This window comes from Drosophila teissieri, chromosome 3R, assembly GCF_016746235.2.
Source record: "Drosophila teissieri strain GT53w chromosome 3R, Prin_Dtei_1.1, whole genome shotgun sequence".
Lineage (NCBI taxonomy): Eukaryota > Metazoa > Arthropoda > Insecta > Diptera > Drosophilidae > Drosophila > Drosophila teissieri.
The window spans coordinates 22,587,161-22,609,700 of NC_053032.1; the positions used below are offsets into that span (position 1 = coordinate 22,587,161).

The 22,540-nt window shown below is 40.1% G+C and overlaps 3 protein-coding genes and 1 pseudogene across 3 annotated transcripts; 1 reads left to right on the forward strand and 3 right to left on the reverse strand.

Moving 5' to 3' along the window:
* Positions 1–301: 301 nt before the first annotated feature.
* On the reverse strand, positions 302–1,133 carry LOC122620278. The gene is made up of 2 exons (XM_043797663.1): positions 1,005–1,133; positions 302–946 (listed from the first exon to the last, which is right to left on the reverse strand). Exons 1-2 carry the CDS (start codon positions 1,065–1,067, stop codon positions 371–373), a joined length of 639 nt encoding a protein of 212 aa, XP_043653598.1. The 5' UTR covers positions 1,068–1,133; the 3' UTR covers positions 302–370.
* A 2,119-nt stretch (positions 1,134–3,252) lies between these two features.
* LOC122618923 lies at positions 3,253–3,772 on the reverse strand (annotated as a pseudogene).
* Positions 3,773–3,867: 95 nt separating this feature from the next.
* LOC122621553 (probable salivary secreted peptide) lies at positions 3,868–4,392 on the forward strand. Its single transcript, XM_043799461.1, has 2 exons — positions 3,868–4,090; positions 4,144–4,392. Exons 1-2 carry the CDS (start codon positions 3,896–3,898, stop codon positions 4,309–4,311), a joined length of 363 nt encoding a protein of 120 aa, XP_043655396.1. The 5' UTR covers positions 3,868–3,895; the 3' UTR covers positions 4,312–4,392.
* A 15,067-nt stretch (positions 4,393–19,459) lies between these two features.
* LOC122619332 (fatty-acid amide hydrolase 2) lies at positions 19,460–21,261 on the reverse strand. The gene has a single exon (XM_043796194.1). The coding sequence runs from the start codon at positions 21,158–21,160 to the stop codon at positions 19,589–19,591; it is 1,572 nt and encodes a 523-aa protein (XP_043652129.1). The 5' UTR covers positions 21,161–21,261; the 3' UTR covers positions 19,460–19,588.
* Positions 21,262–22,540: the final 1,279 nt, after the last annotated feature.

Here is a 22,540-nt window from a genome sequence, read left to right on the forward strand (position 1 = left end):
TGCTCATACTGTATTCAAAGTTAGTAGAATTTTAGAGCACCAAACAAGCTCAATAAAAATCATAGATTGGCACAAAGTATATCAAAGAAGTAGTTACCGTATACATTTAATTAGATCAATATTTCTAATAGTAATTAAGCTTTGATTGACACTTCACTATCCATATCTGTAAAAAGTGCTTCAAGAATCCTATCTAAACCTCTCAAGATATAGATAAGATTCCTTAAAGTACCACTTACGGAAACTTAATTAAAACAACTTCAGCTATCTAATCATAAATGTATAATATAAACACATTAAATAGAATTAAATCACAAACTCTTTGAATTTTTGCTTGTTATAATACTTTTAGTTATTATTTATACAAAATCTACATAGACTCGATGCAGACATCGATGTTGGGCAGAAAAGAGTTAAAGGAAGCCGTGACCGTATTGGTGGCATTTACGAAGCAGGAACTGGTATCAGCTGGCAACTTGGCAATCAGTTTCAGGGTCTTATTGATCTTTCGGGTCAGCTTCATCGATGCCTTGAACAATTTCCAAAAGCATTTGGACGAGTTTTTGATGAACGAGCCACCGGATTCATCTGTGGCACATAGTTTCGAATGCAGATGCAGAATATCATCGCTGATTTTGATGATCTGCTTAACGGAGTCCGCGATCTTGGCCACATCCTTGGGAATGGCAGTGCCACAGTCATCAATGGCATCCACATAGCTGGTGCAGGCACTCAGGATGTTAGTCACTTCCTTGATGATGCAGTTGGTTCCGCGCACAGTTTTCAAAGCCTTGCGAAGGATTTTGCGGCAGGTTTTAATGAAGCCCTGTGCCTCCACATCCATGTAGTCGGTGTCATTGTCCAGTGCATCCAGCAACTGCTCCAATTCCGATTCAAAGTCGAGTTCATAGTCCAGGTTTTCGTCCAGTAAATCTATGGAATTGGCCTGAAACAAAGTAATATTTATTTTATAAAAGTTAAATTTATTTACTCTGAAAACTTACCCGAGTAGTCAGCAGACAAGTGGCCGATACCAGAACCAGAAGGCAAACGGTGATGGCTTTCATTTTAGTGTTAAATTAACTATTATTTTCTGAGCCGCTATCGCCGATCAGTTTATATACCCACGGAAAACTTGGCCCTATCAGTACTTAACATAATCAAATTGGCCTCTCGAACTATCGCATACTTTAATTGGTTATCAGCTGGAAATTTTAAATCACCTACCTTAAATACCTACCTCAAAAGTACTTCTTTCTATTATCAACAAGTGTCAAGGCAATGAAGAAGAATATATATATTAAAATTAAAAAATATATATATTAAAATATACACTTCCTATCACTTAATTTATATATAGCTCAACGGAAGTGTTTTAAATGTATACAAATCCGAAATGATGAATTATTTTTCTCATTTGAAATGTAAAAATAAAACAAATAAATATATTAAAATATGCACTTATTATCACTTATTTTATATATAGCTCAACGGAAGTGTTTTAAATGAATACAAATCCGAAATGATTCATTATTTTTCTCAATTAAATGCAAAGGAAATGTTCGCTCGCAAAATGTCGAATTTTTCGGCTGGCAATTAGCACACAATATCCGGTATTGTCAGTGCGAAATCCACTTGGGCACCCTTAAGAATCGAGGCTCAGAACGAATTAAAGGCCATAAACCGCAGACAAAGAGGAAAAAGTACCACCACAATTGAATGGTGGCTGCCACCAGATTCCGGGCACAATAGACGACAAAAACGAGAAAAAAAATTTGTTGCCATTGTCAGCTTAACGCGCTCGGTTCACTTTGTTCGGGTTATAAATGGTAACGTGTGGTTAAGGGTTAATAACTCCCACTAGGGGTGTGTGTGTGTGGTGTGTGGAAAATAAGACACTGCGACCAGATCCAAGACATTTTCCGGACACAAAAGAAAGTTTCCGGCTCCCCGCGACAACGGCAAGTGTGGCTGCTAATGAAAAGTGCCGTAAAAGTCTGTCGTAATATCGTTTGTACGGCCATTGGTAGGGTGTTCGGGTGGTCTGTCATTAGTTTGGCACGCGGGTTCTTTCCAATTTTCCCGAGTTGGGGATGGCAATATCTCTCCGGGTGATAAAGTAGCTGACTGAGTTATTTAGGGTGTCGATTGCGCATCCTTAATTTGTTCTTCCGGAATGGCTTATTTGCTCGGGAAATGTGTTTGGCAGGAAGGAAGGATCTTTAATCCGCAGATGATTCATTTGGGAAATGGTATGAAAATTTCCTTAAATAGTAAACGCTACTTTTTCAACTAGTAACTAGTTCGTCGCTATTCATTATGCTCAGAACCTCAGCCTTTCTATTAGAGAATTACGTCCTTTCACATCCTTTCCTCCAGTTTTCCTGCTCGTGTCCGTCGTCTCCATCGCATCTGCACTTGGCATAAGTTAAATGTCGAGTAAATGTGGCTGACAACCATGATGATGCATCGTTGCCTGCATGCGGCACTTTTTAAGATCCTTGTCCTGTCCTTTTTGTGTCCTGAGTCCTGAGTTCTGAGTCCCTGACTCCTCAGTCCTGGGCATGCAGCGTGTATGAAATCAATGACATGTTGTCGGCAAACTTTTCTCGGCACTAAGTGAGTTTTATCCCCCCTCGGGGCATTAGACTAATATGAACTGATTTACCCCCTCGGCCAGGTTCCGACCAAAAAGTTGACAAGTGACAAGTCACATTGTTGTACATTAAATTAATGAAATCATTCCGCAAGTTTTACAGGTCATGGCCGTGCTCATTGCTCTTCTTCGATTACGGGAAACTTGAAGTGTCTCTCCGGATCTGCGGCTCATAAATATTGAGCACATTATGTCAGGAGCAGGAGCGGGCAAACAAAAAAAAAAGATACAAAAAAAAAAGCGGGGGGCGGAAGGATGCGGGCCTGCAGTCAATTGTTGGTCATCAATCTTTTAAACAAATGCGGTTCAATGGCAGTGACAGCAGCCAAGAGGGTTGAAATGTAATGAAGAAAAGGGGGCGAAACTCCGAAGCTGAAAAGCTGACAAAAGGACAGCAAAAGCCAGATAAAAATGAGTAGTAAAAATCAAATAGAGCTCGACTAAAACATACCCAATTTGTATATACAGCTTAATTTTATAACAATGTTTTTAAGCGTTAAATAAAATTATCCACGGTTCAGCTTCCCGATTACTGATAACTAAACTGGAATTCACTAAAGAAAACGTTTGGTTCTAAAAATGTAAATTAAAATTTCTCAAATTTCGTTATAAATTTTACAAGTTATAAAATGAAACTGCTGAAGTCTCTATGGCAATTTACTATTGGTTTGATATTTCTCCTTTGCTTGACACTCAATATGGGAAACGCCGAGCATGTTGCAACTATTGGACACTGGAAGAAATCGGATATTCTACTGCTCAGCCAGGACATATTCGTCCAGGGAAGAAAAAGAGCCAAAGTGTCGCACAAGTTTCACTATACACAAAAGGTGACTAGCAGTCAATTGGCGATTCAATTGATGATGATTAATATATTTTCCCAGAGCGATCCGAGAGTTATTAGTGCCATTGTACTAACAAACTATGATAAATCCACGTTTGGCGCCGAGGGAAGTCTGCTCGAAGGTGGCCCAAATAATGTGTACTGCTCCATTCGATTGTCGGCTAGAAGTAACCATAACATAAACTTTAATCTCAAAATTTATAGCAATAACAAAGTTTTAAAGTAAACACAAAAGTCTCTGTCTTCATTACTAAACCGAAATTCTTGTTCATTTTAAAATGATGCCCAATAGTGTTAAACTGTGACTAACATGATTATTGTATGTGAATAAGCGTTACTAGAAATAGGACAGCTATTTCGACTTTACTCATTTTTCGATCAGCCTCTGAGTAATCATGTCGCATTCTATTAATAGTATTTTTGTGGCAATTGCAATTGTGGCAGTAGTAAGTGTGGTATTTGCTAGCCACGATGGCACTACAAGCTTTGGGGTATTGAAACCAGGTGCCAAATTAATACACAAGGAGGAAATTGTAGAGTCCAAAAAGTTTCTGCGCGTCGTCACAAGAAAAGTTCACTTTAAGCCTCAGGTAAGAGCACTCAATAGCTAATTTAGCCACAAATTCATTAGTTTTCCAATTAGCCTTTCAAATTGAGCGCCATTGTGATCACCGATCACAGTGAATCGAATGGAGGAACAGCTTCGCTGCTCGAAGGAGGACCACCTGGCAAGTTTGCCGTGATTGGTTTCAGATCCAAACGAAATCACGGTCTGAATTTCACACTGGAGATATACAGCGCTGCAGTTTGAGTCTCAAATGATAAATTTGACTAAAAATCTATCTATTTCTGTAAGATACCGTAAGATGCTGCAATAAATTGTTTTCTGGAATCTCTGTTTTATTTAAATATTTTTCGCTGTGCACTTTACTCGCAGCAGGACGAGCTCAGTGAAGAACCACCCCTCGTCTGGTTTCGATGGCCATGGCGGCGACATATTACTTCCTTATTTTTGTGGGCCGGCGACCTTTCACCTTTCACCGTCACGCTCCGAAAAGTGAAACATTAGGCCCAGCAATCGCATTGTGTGTTGTTGAGTGTGGAGTGTGTTGTGTGTGTGTATGTGTGCGTGTGTTTTGTGTTTCGCATTAAAACAATGACGAGGCGCAAACATTTTTAGCGCTGACAGCGAGCCAAACATCCGCCAGATAAAAATGCCCGCGAACAAGCACACAAATTTGATTGAATCAACGGCGGCGCATCGTCCTGTTCCGTCTGTATCCCTCGTCCTGGCCATTGTTTCCCCGCACTCCCACCTCCCCCCTCCGCCCCTCGCTGGTGTCCTGGCCGTTGGAGTCCTAGTCGTTCTGGGATGATAATGATAAGCGCATAAAACCATTAAGTGATTCCACTCAAATGAGCACGTTAGGAGGACTGCGAAGCTTGTTTGGACCGAATTATTCGCTCACTGGCTGATCTACCATCGCGTACAGTCAGAAAAAATAATAAACTCATTGCAAAAGCATTAAAATAAAATAGGGTAGAAAATGGTTAATAAAACGGACAACAGAACTAGTTTGTAATTAAGAATCATACTTTTTATATCAATTAATAGTCTATGAATGCTAGTGCTTACTTAGTTGTATCCACTTGATTACATAGGATACATTTTCCACTTTGTAACTACAGTAAAGCCCACATGGGTTCACTGTAGTCGCATCCACTAATTGAATAGCTCACAAGGGCAAAATCCTCGCCCTGAACCCACGGAAAGTGAATCTATCGAAAAAAGTACCAAGCGAATCGAGGTTTTTTCCTTCAGCGCGAACAACACGACATGGGAGGTCGGAAAATGGGAAAATGGGGGGAGTGGCCGTAACTGTAACGATGACAGCGATGTCCTTAAACCGCCGGTAAAGCGGAATACGACTGGCGCAGATAAGGGGTGGGGGGAGCGGCGGGGAGAGGGTGTGCCAGGATTCGGAATTGGAAGGCAAAGGACGCCCCGTTCATGTTAAATGGCCAACAAGGTGACAATGCAGATATAATGCTCATAAGCAGACGCCATAAAGCGACAAACGTGATGCCGGCCAACGACCATTATGCTGATGATTTCGCAGGACATTTCGCGATTGATAACGCTCACTTACTGGTAAAAACCAAAAAAAAACAGTTCGCTTATCGGTTGACTTTACGCACAATATAACAGACAGATGTCAGTGGATTGCTGAGTGATGTCGCGTAATGCGATTAAATGACAAATGAGGAACTTCCATGAAGTGGCACTTTATTACCGAATAACGAGAATAAGTTTATTATATGGCATTACACCGTTTAGTACTAAGAAATAGTTTGATACATTTTAAATGTTAAAAACTCCACAATCAATACTATTTATGATTTCATTTGAGTTGAGTTAAATTTCTTTCTTGTTTTTGCAATTTCCAAATGAAGTAACACAGAGTCATAAGTCCAAAAGCCACCCACATCTCCGAACGAAACTTTGTGCGGCTGACATTAGTTAATTGTCAGCCGCTTCAGTTTGCAAACATGCATTTGGCCAAAAGCCAACAGGGCCAACAAACAAAAAAAAAACGAACACGCCGACAGTGTGGAAAAAGCTATGAAATCAATAGTCGACTATCTGATACCCGTTACTCAACAGAGGGGAAATGCAGAAGTTCATTTACCCATTTCACTAGTCTAATGATTCAGATTTATGCAGTAAATGGAATGGAAAAACTCACTACCTACTTTTCAGCGTGTTGAGCATACCCTTTTAATCAGCGAGTAGGGGGTGTACAAAATGGAGAAACGGTTACAATTTAATTAAGTTCTTGGAAGGCAATTTGCGCCAACACTTAAAGTTGTTCCCTCGACTTGTTCTCATGGAGCTCGCAGGACTTTTTTCTGTGGCTATATGGTGTTGCACCTTCGGGCTGGCAGCACTCTAACCAGCGAACGGAAAAGTCGCCTGCTAATTACGCAAATGTTTCAACTTTAAAACGGCGATGCCATTTCACGCGCCCTGCGTGTGAAATTTATAAATGTCAACTGCAGGAGCCACCCGCCTTCACTTTGCACTTTGTTTTGTCTGTTTAACTTTTGTTCATAGCTGGCTGCCTTTTGCTGATTGTGCAGCGGCTGGTGGAACTGGTGGTAAAATCCACTCGAACCTTTATCTCCGTCTATTTTTTTCTTTTTTGTTGTACCGCACTTGCAATTTGTTATATTTGCTAGTTTTTGAAATTAAAAAACTCTCCAAGTGAGTAGGGACTAAAGACATTATGCTTTATGCGAGTGCAACAGTGCGTATGCGTGTTAAAAGTCCTCGTGCTTCACAGATGCAGTGGTAGATGCAGGAAAAGCACATTTTTATGCATGAATATTAAATTGCTGGTCTGCAGACATTTCGCTTTAAATTATTTTTCACCATTTGCTAGCTTTTTTTTACAGCCAACTTTTGGTATGAACACAACTTAACAACTTAAATTTTCATATAAAACAAACCTTTACTCTTACAAATTTTTGTAGAAATATGGAATGCAATAAAATCGCTTTCGAAAGGTGAAAAATTAAATTTGACTCAAGGTCTTGCCAAACTTTTCCAATTCAATTTGAGACGTCGGACATGTCAACACACGGCTTTTCCAAGCAGTTATTTCCAAAGGAAAAACACAACAGACTTAGATTTGCAAAAGGGTAAAGCCCACACACACTCACACACACGAGCCAATATATACATATATAATATACACGAGTACACATAAAATTGCATTACAAACACAAATACGGGTAGTACGCGTATAGAGCTCCGGAACACATTTGGCAGTTACTGTCACTCAATCTCCATTAAGTCCATCCCCAACACCTTATTGAATTTTATTGTAAATTGGAAAGAAAAAAAAATTGCACCGACTGCAAAAGGCCAAATGGGAACTGGAAAAGCCAGGCAAAGCGAACAGCAAACGTGATGCAAAGATTTGTGGAGAAAAAAGAATGGAAATTGAAAAAGAAAAGGAAAATAAAAATATATGGCTGGTGTTGGAGAGCATCGAGTTTGCATTGGGAATGAAGTTTTCAATTAATTTGCATAAACGGCCAAACGATTATGTAATTTGTATTCGCCACATAAATTATCACGCAATGCAAATAGTTCTCAAATATGCGCCCCCACAGACAGCAAGGACTCAAATGGGCGGAGGTCCTGCGAGAAGGGTCGGCTTATTAGAAGCGCATGAAACGGCCAACTATCAATAAATTACCAACTGGGGCGTGGTAACTCCAGTGTCCCAAAACCACAAAAGGCACTCGCATTAGAGTTGTAACTTCGCTGGCTCTTTTGAACTAGAGATACACCAGCAGAAAAATGCTAAATAATTATTAAGCTGATCGAAGTTAATATTTTAATTTAATTTATTAAACATTATCCTGCAATTTTCTCGGGTTTCCAATGGCATGCTCTTTATGCTCAAAGAAAATGGTATTAATGTTAAGTTTATTATCAGCTTACATAAAGTAGTAAAGTAGTTTATTAGGAACACAATATTTTGATATTTTTATAAATAGTTTTTAAATAGGAATTATATTATATTTTATATTATTATATTAAATTCATAATTGTTGCATACAAGAACTAGCCTTAAATGGCTATTATTTTATATTTATTTTATAAATAATTTTTTAAATAAGAACTACGAGTATATTAATTCATCTGGTTGCATACAAGAACTAGCCTCAAATGGCGCAAGGAATGAATATGTTACCTCCAATCCCAATCAGTTTATCAACCACGAACCGAACTAGCTCCTTTGGGGGCCTCAGCTCCATTCGTGATGCCCTTTGACAAATTTTTGGGGCTCTGGCATTTTGGTTGGCTAGGTGCTTTGCCAGGGACCGCAAATTTTATGCACGTTATAAATCACGGCCAAACAACGACGACAGCGTCGACGACGACTGCAAAACTGTTCACATTAATTGTTGCAACGTCATTTTCGGGCCTATTGTGTTTTGGCCAGCACCACACCCATTGCCATCGCCATCGTCATCGCCATTGCCATTGCCACCACCAGGCCAAAAACCCATCGCAGCCAAATCCCCAACTCACATTCGGTGGAGCTGGCCAATAAAAGGCGCATTCTGTATGTGCTCCAGACGCCTTTGTGTCACGTGGCAATTTTCGCAAAAGGAATGCCAACAATGTAGACGTTTTCCCTATAGCAAATAATCAGGGTGCAAAAAAAAATTAGAAAGTCCAACTACTTTATACTCGTTTTTTTTGGCTTGTGCTTCGCATAGGCAAATGGTTACTGGCCGGAGTGCATAAAAAACTGCTGTTTAGTAGCTGAATTTGTTGATTTTTCAAAGGCTCGGCGACGAAACGCGGATACTGAAAATCTGCTCATTACATCATAACAATGAGTTTTAGACAAATGATTTAGAATCTAATTAATTTCACAAGAGGAAACGCCGCTATCTTTTAATGATTCGAATTATTTCACAATGTTGATTGCCAGAGAATTAACATTAGTGCATTTACTATCTCTCGTTGGCATATATAAGCCGCAAAAATATATTTTTCTCAGAATCATTTGGTTAATCGCTCAGAATGTTCGCCTGCCGCTATTCTGCCGCTATTATTGGGATCATAATCCTGCTCGTTGGATATATTTCAAGCCAACCCATCGTGCCCTCATGGATATTCGACCCTGAAAAACTGGAAAATACTTCCCGAGAGAAACGCGCCTATATCTTTGCTCCCCGTTATCCATGGGAATTCGAGTTTAGCAAAAAAAATTCAACTCTTTGAGAGAAGAGTAGTATTAAACAGGAAGCCAAAATACCAGACAGGTTAACAGATTTCGTAAATTGAAAATGCCTCTTTAAAAGTGTATTGAATGTACTATTAATAAAAAATGATCCTTTAACGATTTGTTGTTCATTGTGTTTGTGTTTAATAAGGAATAATATTTATTATGTAAAAATAAAATACGCGGACATCTTAGCAACTCGATATTCGCAGACGGTCAAAAAAACAGAGGAGAAAGTTTTAATTGCTTAATCACGAAGCGATAAGAAGTATATGATTAAAATAATAAGAAACATAGATTTAGTATAATGTTAAATACAAAAATCGAATGTGAGAAGGCATAACTGATTACGCCTTTATGTCACGTGGCAATTTTCACAAAAGGAATGCCAACAATGTAGACGTTTTCCCTACAGCAAATAATCAGGGTGCAAAAAAAATTAGAAAGTCCAACTACTTTATACTCGTTTTTTTTGGCTTGTGCTTCGCATAGGCAAATGGTTACTGGCCGGAGTGCATAAAAAACTGCTGTTTAGTAGCTGGATTTGTTGATTTTTCAAAGGCTCGGCGAAGAAACGCGGATATAGAAAATCTGCTCATTACATCATAACAATGAGTTTTAGGCAAATGATTCAGAATCTAATCAATTTAAAAACAGGAAACGCCGCTATCTTTTAATGAGTCGAATTATTTCACAATTTTGTTTGTTTAGTGTATTTACTATCTCTCGTTGGCATATATAAGCCGCAAAAATATATTTTTCTCAGAATCATTTGGTTATTCGCTCAGAATGTTCGCCTGCCGCTATTCTGCCGCTATTATTGGGATCATAATCCTGCTCCTTGGATATATTTCAAGCCAACCCATCGTGCCCTCATGGATATTCGACCCTGAAAAACTGGAAAATACTTCCCGAGAGAAACGCGCCATTCTCTTTTCTTACCATCCTTGGGAACAAAATTCGAGGGAAGAGTAGTATGAAATCTGGAAGTAGTTTAAGATATTTTTTTAATGTTTAAATGCCTCATTAAAGCATATTAAATGTATTAATAAAAAAAGTATCCGTTAACGATTCGTTGTTCATTGTGTTTGTGCTCAAATAGGAATAATATTTATTATGTACAAATAAAATAAAAAAAACTCGATATTCGCAGACGGTCAAAAAAACAGAGGAGAAAGTTAGACAATTCCTTCTTTAATTGCTTAATTACGAAGCGATTAGAAATATATGATTTAAACTTATAATAAACATAGACTTGGTATAATGTTAAATACAAAAATCGAATGTGAGAAGACGTAACTGATTACGCCTTTATGTCACGTAGAAATTTTCACAAAAGGAATTCCAACAATGTAGACGTTTTCCGAACAACAAATAATCACGGGCCAAAAAAATAAAAAGTCCAACTACTTTATACTGGTTTTTTTTGTTTGTGCTCCGCATAGGCAAATGGTTACTGGCCGGAGGGCATAAAAAACTGCTGTTTAGTAGCTGGATTTGTGGATTTGTCAAAGGCTCGGCGACGAAACGCGGATACTGAAAATCTGCCACGTGTTTTTCCCTGCCCATATTCGTAATTTCACATTTGCGACACAGAAGACCAAAGGATATAACTACCAGTTTTTGTTGACGGCAAAGGAATGCCTGAGTTAATGGAGCTGGGAAATTGCTTCGAGCAATTTAAAAAATATTGCAAAAATGCGAAAAAAAATTTTAAAATTATTCTGACATTAACTTAAAAATCTTAGTACAAATAATAGCTGTTCAGATGCTACTCAAATAAGCTAGATATATTATTTTCGTATATGTCATGCGGGGAAGTAAAAGTATTAACTATTTAACAGCTTTGCCATATTTTTCAGCCCAGTCTGTACGCATATGTCCATATTTACATACCAACTTTCGTAGCGTACGGATGCGTATCCATTGTTAAAAGATAATACCGGCAAATACATAAAATGCAGGCCCAAACACTTGAAAGCAAAGTTATGAACTGAGGTGCTGGGGAGCCAGGCGGGTGGCCCAAAAAACAGCAAAAGGGCGTCGTTAATATTTCAAAAACAGAAACACAGCAAAACCGAAACGAAACGAAACGAAAACACGACAGAGACATAAACACAGGCAGAAGCGACAAACAACAGGAGCAGCAGGAAATGGGAGTTGTAATCTCGAAATACTTGGACAATTGCACAAGGAGCCCACACTTGAGTTTTCCGGGTCCATTCGGAATATTAAGGCATATTTGCCGCTTGGTCAGCGATTCCGGGCGGAAAGGTAAATGAGTAAGTGAGACACAGCCAAGCAGACGAGACGGGGTGAAAAGTCACCTTCGTGTGGCACTGAATTTATGACCCACAAGGACACCTTTGGTTAATCAGGCTAGGGATACCCTGGAGGACTTATAGGTTGCATGCCAACCAGTTAAGTTACAAAAAGTTACTATAATATTCATACACTATTCAATAATTATTTTATTAAATAATACATACGAGTTAAAGGCTTAGAATATGAACATACAAGTTTTACCAATAAATGGCATTAAAAACTAGTTATTATTTTCAAAGCTTAGTCCATTGCATAGTCTATTAATCTCAATTATTAATTCTCGGAACAGTCGGTTGTATCTATGAATGCGATGCAAGCTTCCAATCGATATTAAAATACCTTGTGGCCAATGTATTAAGAATGGGTACTCAGGACTGAGGGTTGAAGGCACATACTCCTCGTGCAACTCCGGCAAAAAGGATGCGTAGGATGTCAAGGATGCGTGCGTGTGTGAGGACAAATTAATTGTTGACAGCGCGACATCTTCGAACCCCCCAAACTGCGTTTCGTACAGGAAGTTTTGGGTTAAGTGTTTCCTGACACCAAACGCATTTATCACCGCCCGACCAACAAAGTTCAGAGGTCCCACCAGAGCTATGGGTTGACCATGATGGCTCCGATTTGTCTAGGCTAAAATTCATTTCTTTCAATTTTAAAATCTCTTTCAAGTGCCCATTCAGGTTAAAAAAATATATAGAATTTCTCAATGGCATCATAGCAATGAGTTTGGAGCAGATGATTCAGAATCAAATCAATTTTAAAACAGGAAACGAGCTTCCAATTAATGATTCAAACTATTTCTCACATATTTTTCTGCCAAAGTATTAATTTTAGGGCATTCATTTTCTTTCGTTGGCATATATAAGTCGGAAAATATATATTTTGCTCAGAATCATTTGGTTTTTCGCTCAGAATGTACGCCTCCCGCAATTCTGCCGCTATTATTGGGATCATTATCCTGTTCCTTGGATATATTTTAAGCCACCCTACCGCGCCCCCATCGGAGTTCAACCCTGAACACCTAAATCTCACCCCAGAGAAACCCAGCAATTTGGACGCTTTGGGTTTTTCTCCATGGGAACAAAATACAGGTTAAAGATACAGATAAGTGCAAGAGATTAAACAGGAAGCAAAAATACCGGTCAGTTTACATTTCGTAAAATGTAAATGCTCCTTTAAATGTGTATTAAATGTATAAATAAAAAAATGATCGTTTAACGTGTATGATGATTGTGTACTGTGACTGTGCTCAAAAAGGAATAACATTTAATATATACAAATAAAATACCGAGACAATAAGATATACATATGTGACTATTAATGACTAATGAATAACATATACTGCGAATCATTTTAAATTCAAAAATGGAATGTGAGAATGCCAACTGATTACCAGTCATCACTCCCAAAATAGAGAGCCTCGAATGCTCTCTCTCCAACAAAACAGATTTGTTTCCGATTTCATAAACAAGCTGATCATATGAACAGAATCACTCAGTCGGCTTTCCAGAATGCACGCAACTTTTATCTCGGCTCTTGGGATACTATTTCTGCTGTACGTGTTCATGTTCCATCTACACCTCACGGCTCAAGCCCCCGTGGGTCCTTCGGAGTACGATCCTAGGATGGTTGACAACACCCCGGAAAAAGGCGTCGGAAAGACTTTTCTTGTTCCAAAACATCCACCAGATTGGATGGATCAACGAGATACGAAAAGCACCAGAATGAAACGAAAAACCAAATAAAAAATTAAAAGCACAACTGAAATCGGAATGAACTGCGACCACAAATACAACTACAACTGCTTAAAGGGTAAGGAATCTTTTGATATTATCATCTATATATCATATATAATCATATATGTATATATCCAGCATCAATTAAGCAAAGCACTTATATAGTTTCAATATTTATTCTTCTTTTCAACTTCGTAAAGCGAACGCAGGCAGAAAAGATAATAATCAGATCAGACAATCCCAGATTATATTGGCATACATCAATATATGATATTGATATGTATGGTCATGTTAAGTCTATTATCATGTATACAATTATACACATAATATATGGACATTTACCACAGTCTCATACAAAATTAATATTTTGTGCTCCTTTTTTTAATCAAATATATATAAATATATTTTCTTTTTTATTCCATAGGCTACCAGTAATCATTACCCAAGCGAATCTACGATGTCCCCCTGCACGAATCGCAAAGTCCACTGACTCACTCTTCATTCTCGAATCATTGCACAACATGCACTTATCAAAATGTATGCATAAAAAGAGCCTAATAACATTAAAATATAAAATGTCCGATGCTTATTTGAGTGTGTTCTGTATGTGGATGAGGAAGGCGCCATAAGAATGCGACTCCAACTGCTTCAGCACACAGTCTGCCTTCTGGAGTCACCATGATCGCTCGCATCGCGTTTTGTATTCTCCCTGTCTTGATCATTTGGAGTCTGGTGGCGATTGAGGGTCTGCCGAGCGCAGAGGACGTAGAGCATTCCCGGAAGAACCTGCTCCGCCAGGACGACCTGTTGATCAACTGCTGTCGCAGCCTCAGGATAACTGATCCCAGCAACAATTGCTTTTCCTGTGAGGACCAATTCAAAGCCATGGACCCAGTCACCGAGGCGTCGGACGATGTGCCCAAAACACCACTGGGAGTTCAGTGTGCTCTCACTCATAGAGGATGCATTGCAAAACCAAATGCTTCGAAAAAACAATCATGAATCGCGAGGTAGTGTCAACTGGAGAGAACAAAAAATACGAATCAAACATAAAACTCGCAAATTGGAGTTGTGGTCAGCTGCCCACTCTACCTATGGTCGTTCTTTAATACTTTTTCAACGACCCCTTTCATCCATTTCACCGAAGCTGCATCAGTTCGAGTTCAACAAAAACAAATCTAATAATTTATTACCTTAAACCTAACATTAAACAAATATTGAATTTAGCTGAGCAAAAATAAAATATATACAAAAAATGATCAAATGACTTGCTTTGTGCACCTAGTATTTTTTCTCGGTGTTCTCTATTGCACATGCAAATCAAAATCTATTTAACTTCAGAGGCGCGATAAAAGCTTGAAGCTGAGGGCTGCTATTCTGCTAAGCGGTCGGAACGAACAGGAACAGGAAGAAAAGATACTTCGTACTCGTAGATACGGATTAGTAGCGAATCATTTATTTTCTCTAGTTTGCGAAAAACATTCGACTAGGTCGGTTCTATTCTTTGTATGCAAGGTGGGTCATTTACATTATAACTTGCATGGAACGGCCCTCAGTGGCCTTGCTTATAAGGCTCTTTCCACCTTTCGCCTTGCTTGACTTGCTTTGTGCACCTAGTATTTTTTCTCGGTGTTCACTATTGCACATGCAAATCAAAATCTATTTAACTTCAGAGGCGCGATAAAAGCTTGAAGCTGAGGGCTGCTATTCTGCTAAGCGGTCGGAACGAACAGGAACAGGAAGAAAAGATACTTCGTACTCGTAGATACGGATTAGTAGCGAATCATTTATTTTCTCTAGTTTGCGAAAAACATTCGACTAGGTCGGTTCTATTCTTTGTATGCAAGGTGGGTCATTTACATTATAACTTGCATGGAACGGCCCTCAGTGGCCTTGCTTATAAGGCTCTTTCCACCTTTCGCCCCCCAAGTCCCTCTGCTATCAAAAAAAATCAGATCAGCCGAACCGAGCCTAAAATCCCAACCAACAACTTACCCTCTGTTAGCCATGATGTTGCCAGTGTCGATGAAGAGTGATCGTTGTTTTTTGTCGGTAGAGGCCAGCACCATGCAATCCTACAGCCTAAATTTCTTGATAACTATGTGCCTGCCAGCAATCAGGTACGCTGGAAGCCTCCAGGCCGGGATTCCACCACTCCACTATGGGGCGAACGACCACTTTTGGTGGAATTAATTAATAACTCGAGAACGAAGCAACATATTTAAGTTCTGTTTTTTGATTTATGTTCATGATAAAAATAGTAATATAATTGAGGAATAATGGGCGTGGTTTTGCCTTCAAACAAAAAAAAACAACACAAATTTTTTTTCAGTGTACAGAAAAAAATTTTTTGATCTAAAAAATTTAAAATATAATCTTTAAATAAACCAATAAAGTAACAATTGGGGGTTGCTTATCTTGTTTTTAAAAAATATTAAAGTTTTTCTTCTTGCTTCACAGTTTTTTTTCTTTAAAATAGCATAAATATGTTTGTAAAACTAATGTTTCCCAAAAAACCTAAAATTTACGGAACTAGAATTTTATTGTAATAAATATATTTATGTTTCACACCTATCGTTCATCGCCATCCACGAATTAAAGCTTTAAAACAACTAAAAAGGGCGTTATTTTTTGCATTACTCGTCGTCTTTTCTTTCTATTTCTCGAACAATTTGCTGTTTTTCACTTTGAGGTTAGTCCCTTAAAAGTTAAATTTTGGAGAAAGTGTGCAAAAGTGTGCATTTATACTTATAGCATATACTAAGAATTGATAACTCTACAACATATAACAGGTTTTAGAGCCGGAGAGAGCCGGACTCACCTTGTAGCTCTATTTAAAAATTAGAATACACTACAAAAGTTGTGTTTTATTAGGGTTAGAACTTACAGAAGATTATTGGGACACCACAATTAATTTCAACATTTGACGATCACAAACACATATTACAAACCACAAGGATTGGATTTCATGTTATAAGTAACAATTTTGATATTTGTTTATGCACTTTTTGTCACTTCAAAGTTGAAAGATTTTTCAGCGATTAACAAAACTTCGGTTATCGGTGTGGCAGCGCAAACGAAACAGCTGACTAAACAGCTGTTCACTGAACAGTGGCGCCCTCTTTTAAAATTTCAAGTACGCAACATGATAGATTGATGTTTTTTGAATACATTTCAATTTACAACAAATTTTTTTAACGACTTTTAAAAAATGGGTTTATTCCACCAAAAGTGGTCGTTCGCCCCATAGTGCACTCCGCCATTCTGCCAGCACATTCAGCCCGCAGCATGTTGCTGCCAACAGTCATGTTGCTGAAACATAGGTTGCGGATGCGCCCAAACTTATCGCTACGTTTCGATCCGTGTTGCTAACAACTAACTTCCAGATACATTTGCTGGCACGAGCCCCTTACAAGTTTGCATTCTCATTAAAAATATAGACACGGCGCTCATCACATTTAAAACAGGAAACGAGCTTCCTCCTCTCTCGATGGCACTACATATAAGCCACAAAATATATATTTTGCTCAGAATCATTTGGTTTTTCACTCAGTATGTACGTCTATTCTTCCGCTATTACAGTGATCATTATCCTGCACCCTTTAACGTTTCGTTGTGTACTGTGATTGTGCTCAAAAAGGAATAACATTTATTATGTAAAAATAAAAAAATAAAATACGCAGATGATAAGAAATATATAATTTCAACTAACAATAGACATAGACTGCGTATACATTTAAATACAAAAATCGAATGTGAAAAGGCCAACTGATTACGAATGCTCTCTCCCCTATTTATAAAAGCACAATTGTTTCGGTTTTCATAAAAAAACTGATCATATTTCTACGCTATATAAACAGAATAACTCAGTTGGCGTTCCAGAATGCACGCAACTTTCATCTCGGCTCTTGGGATAGCATATCTGCTGTACGTGTTCCTGTTCCAGGTACACCTCTCGGCACAAGCCCCCGTGGGTCCTTCGGGGTACGATCCTACGGTGACTACGTCCATACATACGCCAACATGGTTGCCAATTTGGACCACCGCTCAAAAAGGCAGCACCAGAATGAAACCAAAAAACACACCAAAAAGCACAACTTAACTCAGAAGAAACTGCGACCACAAACACAACCACAACTGCGTAAACGGTAAGAAATCATACAAAATGAATGCATATTTGTTCCATTTGTCGACTTATGTCCATCAGAGAGCAAAAAGTATTATATAGTAGCTGCAATATTTTGTTTTCATTTTTAATCAGATATAAATATATATAAATATATTTTCTTTTTATTCAATAGACAACCAGCAATGATTTCAAACCCAGACGAATCCACGATGTCCTCCTGCACAATCGCAAAGTCCACTGACTGACTGTTCATTTTCGAATCCCCATCGATATTCGACCGTTTTGTGACTAAATGTGAAGACTAATAATTAACATACACTGCGTATAATTTTAAATACAAAAATCGAATGTGAGAAGGCCAACAGATTACGAATGCTATCTCGCAAATAAAAACACAATTGTTTCCGTTTTCATGAACAAGCTGATAATATGAACAGAATCACTCAGTCGGCGTTCCAGAATGCACGCAACTTTCATCTCGGCTCTTGGGATAGTATATCTGCTGTACGTGTTCCTGTTCCAGGTACACCTCTCGGCTCAAGCCCCCGTGGGTCCTTCGGGGTACGATCCTAAGGAAGTTGACAACAGCCCGGAAAATGGCGAAGGAAAGAGTTGGGATGCTCCAAAATATCGAGCACATTGGGTGAAGGGAAGACAGAAAAGCACTAGAATACAACCAAAGAACAAACCAAAAAACACCTCTGAAAGCAGAAGAAACTGCGAAACTCTATTTTGGTATACAAACTGCTTAAACGGTAAGGAATCTTTTCTTATAATCAAATACATTTACAACCTCCAGCGGCAGAAAAGACAATTCTCAATGAGGCTTTTGCATATGTCCATATATGATATATATGTATGGTCATATTAAATCCATTATCATGTATACAATTATAAACATAAATATATGGACATTTACCACAGACTCATACAAAATGAATATTTTGTGTTCTTTTTTAATCAAATATATATAAATATATTTTCTTTTTTATTCGATAGGCTACCAGTAATCATTACTAACCCAAGCGAATCTACGATGTCCCCCTGCACAATCGCAAAGTCCACTGACTGACTCTTCATTCTCGAATCATTGCAGAACATGCACTTATCAAAATGTATGCATAAAAAGAGCTTAATAACATTAAAATATAAAATGTCCGATGCTTATTTGAGTGTGTTCTGTATGTGGATGAGGAAGGCGCCATAAAAATGCGCCGCCAACTGTTTCAGCACACAGTCTGCTTTCTGGAGTCACCATGATCGCTCGCATCGCGCTTTGTATTCTCCCTGTCTTGATCATTTGGAGTCTGGTGGCGATTGAGGGTCAGCCGAGCGCAGAGGACGTAGAGCATTCCCGGAAGAACCTGCTCCGCCAGGACGAGCTGTTGATCAACTGCTGTCGCAGCCTCAGGATTAATGATCCCAGCCACAATTGCTTGTCCTGTGAGGACCAATTCAAAGCCATGGACCACATCAGCGAGGCGTCGGACGATGTGCCCAAAACACCACTGGGAGTTCAGTGTGCTCTCACTCATAGAGGATGCTTTGCAGAACCAAATGCTTCGACAGCCGGTAAAAAACAATCATGAATATAATTTGGACCGAAACAATAGAAATTCCAATAAATATTTGCTCAATAATAAAGCATAAAACACAACAAATTATATGAATAATATTTCAATTCTGTGTACTTCAAATACTTTTGTTTACAAAAGAATACAAATGAATATGAATATGTAGCGTAGACTATTTGGCGGCAGAATTTGAATATGTACATTGATTGGGCAGCACTGTGAATTACGAAAGAGCTGCCACATCAACACACAGCTGATTTTGTTATGTTTTGAAAAGTGATAGATTTGAATCCATTCCCTTTTAAATGATTGTTTTATAAACCTAGCTTAACTACGATTTTATGATTTTAGGCACCCAAAAGCAAGTAAGCTCAAAAAACAACGATTAAAAAGAGAGCCACATTTATTTATTTCCTGTAACAAAGGCCACAAGCGACAGTCTGCAGCGTTACCGACACCCTAAATTCTCTAACAATATCATATCATATCAATGATCATACACTTAAAACATATACTAGTTCTTCAGCGGGAAAGGAGGCACCCAGCCGCCAAAAGTGCGCTCCAGTTCCTCGGCAACCGCCAGGCAAAGGCGATCGTTGTTCGGATTGGCCACCACTTGGATGCCCAGCGGCATGCCCTTGGAGTCCAGACCCATGGGCACCTGCGTGGCCGGCAAGTGGAGCACATTGAAGAGGCTGAAGTACGCGAAATCATTGAACTTGATCAGCGGATAGTAATGGAATGGCGCTGTCCGCGGAGAACTGTGGAAAAACAGCACACCATCGTCGCCGAGCAAGTCCTGGACAGACTTCCGGCACTTGGCCGTGGCTTCCCTCATCAGCTTCTCCTTTTCCTTGGGCAGCACACTGTCGATCAGGCCATAAATGGCCGCCATGCTGTAGTCACTTTGCCCCAGGATCTTCTTGAAGAGCTCCACGAATGGATTGAGTTCGGCGCCGTTGCCCAGCAACAGATTGAAGTTGGCCGGCTCCTGGGTCATCCAATAGCGCCACATCTTGCCGCTCAGCTTGGTATTGGGTAGGTCGGCGTGTCGCACGTCCTTTCCACTCACTCCCTCGAAATGTTTGCGTATCTTGTACATAACTCGTTCGGTTTCCCGGCTGATGGGATTGCACTGAGCCATGCCATTGGAGGGCACATAGAAGTAGCGCAGTCGCTTCAGATCCACCTTCTCATCCAGTTTCAGCTGGGATTTCAGCGATGGCTCCACCAGAACCCGCATCATGGGCAGTAGATCGCGCGCAGAACGACTCATTGGACCGGCACACACCATGGTTTCCTTTTCCTTGCCGGTTCTGAACGTGCAACCGGCCATATTGACCGCACCGGAAGTAGGTTTGTGCCCGAAGATGCCGCAATTGAAGGCCGGTATGCGTATGGAACCGCCAATGTCTGTGCCCAAACCGAAGCCCGTACAGCAGGCGGCGATCAGTGCGGCCTCACCACCTGATGAACCGCCCACGGAACGCCGCAGATCGTAGGGATTGTTGGTGCAGCCAATTAACATGTTCCTCGACTCAATCCACTTGTTGACCTCCGGCACATTGCTGGTGGCAATGATGATGGCGCCACTTTCCCGCATCAGGCGCACGCATTCCGCATCCGTGGTCGAACGTTCCGATTTCCGGCTCAGCAGACCCAAAGTGTGCAGCTTGCCAGCCACAGCGGTGCTATCCTTGGTGGAGAAGGGCACGCCCAGGAAGGGCAGGCGCCGGAGCTTCTCATCGCTGTACTCCTTCTCGTCCAGCTTGCGATCGATTTCGCGTGCCTGGTCCAAGGCCTCCGGAAATGGGCCGTCGACCACGGCATTCAGATCCCTATTAACGCCCTCGATACGCTCACAGTAGGCCTTGACTATGTCGTAACTGCGCAGCCTGCGTTCCCGTATCTGTTGCGCCAACTCCACGGCACTCTTCGTAATCAACAACTGCTGTTCCAGGCCCGGTGGACCCGGCACCCGTTTGTGCTCGCCCAGATACCAGCCCAGCACGAACTCCAGCAGGCGATCGCTCAGGATGTGGACCAGTGCCAGCAGGGCAGACAGTACGTGGCTCCAAAATGACATGATGACGCCGTTTCCAATTTCCGCTGAGTTTTGCACTTTGCGCAATGCATATGCAAACTGAAACCGAGCCAATGACCAAAACCACTGAGGTTACGATAAACCCAAGACGTCGAGTTGCCACCCGATATGGTGGAAAGCTGGCGCGCCGAGCTTTGCCGCCAAACCAGTTTCAGTAGCGAGTACAGTGGGCATCTGGTAAGGTGGATTTTTTATCTTGCACACTGGTTGGAATGTTGTAGAAACCCAAAAACTATCAGCTTTCTTAAGCTTGTAAAATAGGTTTTGAAAATCAATTTGGAGAATGTGCTGGAAATTACTCCTTGGAATATTTAGTTATATAAACATTATATAAATAAATAAAATAAGTACATTTTAATTTTTAAATAGTTTCTTCAATTTCACTAAATATTCCGATATTTGTTTTTGTAAACAAATTTTTTTCTCTGTTGCTGATGCAAAAACTGAAACCGATAACTTATGACCGTAATCGAGCGTGCTTGCTGGAATACCACGCACATCGCCCCGGCCAGCGCGCATGAACAGCTGAGCGCGGAGGCCCCCCAACGCGGCGGTCGCGTCGTGCAGAGGCCGCCGCGCACTCACCCAGCCGTCAAATCGTCGAATATCGATTCGCAGCTGCTGCAGATGTTTTTTGGTCAACAAAACAAAACAGCCGCCGCTGCGCCGCCGAGCAAGCAAAAATACGAGAAAGTCGGTCAGAGAGAACCCGAAATAATCGCGAATTGTGAATTAAATGCGCTAAAATCGCGGTGGCCCAGTGCAGTGCGGAAATAAGGTGGAAAGCCATTCAACTTGCAGCCCCAGCAGCTCGTATTGAATTTTCGTAATTGAGAGAGCAGTGTACGTAGACCGGTAGCTCGAATAGCAGATACCCTGCGATCGGGGTTCGATCACCCCGATAAGAAAAGCGGCCGTAACTAATCAAAAGTTACGCTGTTATCTGCACAGTGAATCATTTCTTAATTGGTATTGCTCATAGAAAACGACCTTTCTTGATAATTCGATAGTGTGTCCCGTACGTAACGCATTAGTCAGCATGCCCTTGCTACCCCGTCGGCGGGTAAATAGAAAGTTAGCGAACATACATAACATAAATGTGCATTTGTCCAGTTATTTACCATTTTTGCGCCACTTGCAGGCGCCTATTTACAGCGAAAACCAAACAAAAAGCGCATTTACAAGCTGTGTAAAATGGCAATTACCGGTTAAAAGGCAAAAAAAACACCAAGTGTTAAATGCTACCTACTAAAAAAATAAAATGCGGAGTGTGCGTTTGTTTGTTTGCCTGGGAATCGGCGCAACTGCTCATTTTCCAACGCATTTCTTATTAATTCGACTGCCCAGTTGCCATGCACATTT